The sequence below is a fragment of the Nicotiana sylvestris genome, chromosome 10 (genome assembly GCF_000393655.2).
Source record: "Nicotiana sylvestris chromosome 10, ASM39365v2, whole genome shotgun sequence".
NCBI classification, from domain to species: Eukaryota; Viridiplantae; Streptophyta; class Magnoliopsida; order Solanales; family Solanaceae; genus Nicotiana; species Nicotiana sylvestris.
The window spans coordinates 22,834,912-22,838,997 of NC_091066.1; the positions used below are offsets into that span (position 1 = coordinate 22,834,912).

Consider the following 4,086-nt stretch of genomic DNA (forward strand, 5'->3'; position numbering starts at 1 on the left):
TGAAGTTAAATTCAAAAGTTAAGGACATGAGCAGAAGAGTATTTTCGTCCGGGCAGTTAAAGTTTATTAAAACAATTGCTAAAAACTAAAGACATTTTAAACAATGACTTAAAAGTAAATACATGTGTTATTAGTGGCTAACCGTGCAAGCTCAATGTTTATTAGAGAGTAGTGTCAGTAAATGGGAAATATGGGACAGTAAGATACACAATCCGGATGAATACGTGCTATATGCTTTCACAAACAGGAGAACAACAAAAGTTCAAGTAAAAAAAGAATGGGAAGAGGAGTCTAACTAGATTTCTAACATCTCCTTAGTTGCTAAGCTAACCTCTTGAAAGATCTTTTTGAACTAACTCATCTAGAAATTTTATCATATTGAACTGACTAGGTACATGGATTGCTTATTTATGTCAGTATATGTGATAATCAGGTGGCATGTCATTTACTGCAACTGCATTTCCACTACTATTGTTTAAACTATAAACCATACTGCTTTCTTAAAAATAACACCTATGTTTCTCTTACTCATATAATACTGCAATTGGGACATAGCAGTGGATGCATTTGTACAACAGAGGATATTTTCTTGGTTTGGAAAATTTAATCAGTGAATGCACACTGAAGTTACTTTTATACTGTCAACATGATGGAATAACAAAATGCAAGAATTGGAAACTAATGAAGCCCCTCGCAGTAAAAATAAAAGAGGTTATCAAAGTATAGCTACCAAAACCGAGCCACAGCCTAATTCCATATGATAAAAGTTTAAGTACGAAATCCGGATGTAATCTTCTTCTGAGGTTTACGTTGCGGATATGTCACCGAAGGTGAGGAACCCAGGGGTATCTTGGGAAGCAAATGGTGCCCATTTGAACTGCATGTAGGTGAAGAGGAGGGAACCAATCGTGGGGTTTGTGGACTCAACTGGCTCAGTGCAAGGCCACATGGTTTACTGCTCCCGTTTCCCATGCCCAATTTTCTCTTCTTTTTTAGCAACTCCCACAGTAGTTTGTCCTCTTTAGCATGATCCTGGTCCTTCACAACAAGCTTCACGATAAACAACTTACAAGTAATAGCAGTCAGTAGCACTAAAAGATTTAGAATATGAACAGATGAGAAGATATTTCCCGAATGCAGCTCCTATCTGAACCCTTTTACAGTAATATGCATTTGACATTTAAAATTAAAAAAATGACAATTTGGATCCCCATGATGCTACAATCCCACAAAAGTTAGCAAGAATGGGGAAATGAAAAGTTGTATGTAATGCAGCAGGATGTCTAACCACAAGGCAAAAAAAGCATTCGTAAGTGAATGACTGGTGTCTCAGATAATTTCTTCCAAATTGAAATTTTGCATTCACTATTTCTTCATAAGCATATATGCATCTTGACAAGCATGTAACCCAAACAGTCATTGAAGTCGTTAATTGGAAAAATGATCATCATAATTTCCTAAATAATAACGGAAGATATATCAAGAAGCTAATGACTTTAAAAGGTTTTAGTATAAAAAGACCAAACAGCGACAGAAACTCAGAGTCGCTGGATTTCTCAGCGTATGCAGTATGGGCCAGGTAGATTCAATTCATCCACCAGCAAGGCCTCTGAGAGACAATGCACTCCTTGCCAACACATTTTCCTCAGGCCAAAACATGGTTAGCTTCAAGTGAATTTGCAGTAAATTAATCAAGTATGAAGAATACCTTCTCATGTTCAAATTGTTCCTTTGATCCGTTCTTGGCTTCCAAGAGGAACTGGTGCTTCCTTGCCATTTCTTCTAATTTCATCAACTTGTGCAATGCATCAAGTCTAGTATGTTCTGCAACTCTTGCTTTCTTCCTCGCTTCCTCCAACTCGATCCTCCCTGTTCTCATTGCTCCTCCCATCTCTTCCACTATGCTCAATAGGTGATGGCATCTTCCTGATCTGATTTCGAGGTTAAGACCCTTCACATAGTCGACCATTGGACTACACATTTTTCTAGCTAGCTCATCCGCTAGGTTGTCCACTCCAGACTCTACCGAGCTCAGTGTAGCAACAACAAGACGAAATATGTATTTCAGAAGTTGAATTGTGATCACAGAAGTGCTATCGTTTTCGCCTCTCTGGTGAATGGCAGAAACATATGCCACAGCTTTCTTGAAAACATTATGTATGGAAGTTTGATGGTCACTGAGGGTCTGAAGAATGTTGGTTTGGCTTGAATTTACCTGGGCTTCAACTTGTCTTAGCAAATGGATCAAATGTTTTAGCTGCATCTCTTGTTTCTGAATTAACTCTTTGCCAACTGTTTTGGCTCTATTCATATAGCCTTCTTCCTGCATTTGCAGATTGACAAACCTAGTTCACATCTAGATTCAAACAATTTATGTGCTAATTCATGTGAATCTTTTAAACAGTCAGCCAATCCCACCAATTCATTAAGTCGTGTTATTCATGAAGCATGATACAAGTAGTATATTTGCCAACATCTTGAAGTACTCATCCATCTGGTTGTATATAGCCCATCTACCTTACTATAAACTCAGCTTAGACCTCCATGTTGAACACTTGCTAACATTGTCTCTACCACCAAAAGATAATAAGATATTGGGATACACGAACACAGAGTAAAAGGTAGAATTCGGATCTAAATGGAGCATAGATATTACTTCAAATTTCACTTTCTGATTTCATGCTTTTGTCATTCGAATGAAAATAATATCCATCCACTTGGTTGATACACTCATAGCTGCTGCAAAACATTGGCTCTTCAATTTAGTTTCACAGTTCAATTACGGACGGATATATGCATATTATCATGCACACATACTCCTATTCTAACTTAAGCGACACTCAAATGTTCCAAAATGGTCGAGACTATTACAACTCTCACAAGTTTCAAAACTTCATAATCATTTAACTATACAAATTTTATACTTTGATATTTTCTCTATCAAGACTAGGTTTCCACCACTACGAATAACATAATACATAAATTGAACTAACATCTGAAGCTTCATGTTCAGTGGAATACAGTCATAAAACGAGAAGTGAATATGACATTATTAACGCATGCACAAGCTCAAAACGTGTTACTTGTTACCTCAATTTCGCTTGCTTCGTTTCTCACCATCGTTTCAGCTCCATTCTCGTTTCTATTAAAGTCCTGTCACCAAAAAAGTTAACATATAATTGAACGACTGTATATGCTTAGGAGTTTAATATCTTCACGATTATCAACTCGCTCAATTAGAATTTAGATATCTGATTAAACACACGGAGATAACAGAGTATAAGAGTTTGATAGTAGAGTACATCGGCACAAAAATGATTATAATCGACGACAACGGTACTAAATTTTCCTTCCTCAGCCATTTCAACAGTCTTCAGTCCTACGAGCTTCATCAGCGGATTAGCTAATGATTCAAAGACGTCTGCCGCCTTCAAATTAAAACATAAAAAATCAGGCATTAAAACCAGATTTAAACCTAAAATCCACAACTCTCCATTTTCTTCATGTTTTGAGAGATCGAATGTAAATATATTCTAATATTAAAATTTAAGTACGAGTTTGAAGAATTTGTACGTACTTCCTGCAAGCCAGTTCGGATCTGAAAATCGAGCTGATTGAAGGCGATTTTGAGTTGCTCGTGCTGCGACACGATCCGCGAGAACTTAACACGGAGATCGCCGATTGACGGAGAAGGAGTCGGAGATGAAGTTGGCGCCAGAGATCGTCGCCGGCGACCTTTCATCGTCTCTCTTTTTTGGCGGGAAGCACGGGAGAATAGGATTTTGGAGGAGATTTTTCTGATGCTATAATGGAGTACCGTTGAAGTTCAATGAAGAAATTAAAGTTGAATTTATTTCTACTTATATAGTACTATTCCGACTCGCGTCATTTTGTTCGTGTGTTTTAAGTCGTTATTATTATTTTCTAGTCCGCTATGGTTATCTTAACACGATATTTATACTCACTAGAGACAACGTTTTCTTAATTCTCGAGTTATTTTCGGTCAAAATATAAAATTAGCGGACTAGTCAAGCAAACACCCTTTTGTCAAAAAATTATATTGTATATATATATATATATATATAT

The 4,086-nt window shown here is 36.9% G+C and overlaps 1 protein-coding gene across 2 annotated transcripts; it reads right to left on the minus strand.

Annotated features, from left to right (window-relative positions):
• Nucleotides 1–496: 496 nt before the first annotated feature.
• LOC104230074 (uncharacterized) lies at nt 497–3,813 on the minus strand. Of its 2 annotated transcripts, none has more exons than XM_070160267.1 (5): nt 3,578–3,813; nt 3,303–3,428; nt 3,091–3,153; nt 1,709–2,323; nt 497–1,032 (listed from the first exon to the last, which is right to left on the minus strand). In XM_070160267.1, the coding sequence occupies exons 1-5, from the start codon at nt 3,740–3,742 to the stop codon at nt 769–771; spliced, it is 1,233 nt and encodes a 410-aa protein (XP_070016368.1). In that variant the 5' UTR covers nt 3,743–3,813; the 3' UTR covers nt 497–768. The 2 variants fall into 2 exon arrangements, with proteins under 2 accessions (XP_070016368.1, XP_070016367.1); XM_070160266.1 differs by having other exon boundaries at nt 497–1,038.
• Between the last annotated feature and the right edge of the window lie 273 nt (nt 3,814–4,086).

Coding starts and splice junctions, on each gene's coding strand:
- LOC104230074 (XM_070160266.1), bottom strand. CDS start 3,742: ATGAAAGGTCGCCGGCGACGATCTCTGGCGCCAACTTCATCTCCGACT. Junction 3,429..3,577: donor TCCGAACTGGCTTGCAGGAA/GTACGTACAAAT, acceptor TTTAATTTGAAG/GCGGCAGACGTCTTTGAATC. Junction 2,324..3,090: donor ACGAAGCAAGCGAAATTGAG/GTAACAAGTAAC, acceptor CTGCAAATGCAG/GAAGAAGGCTATATGAATAG.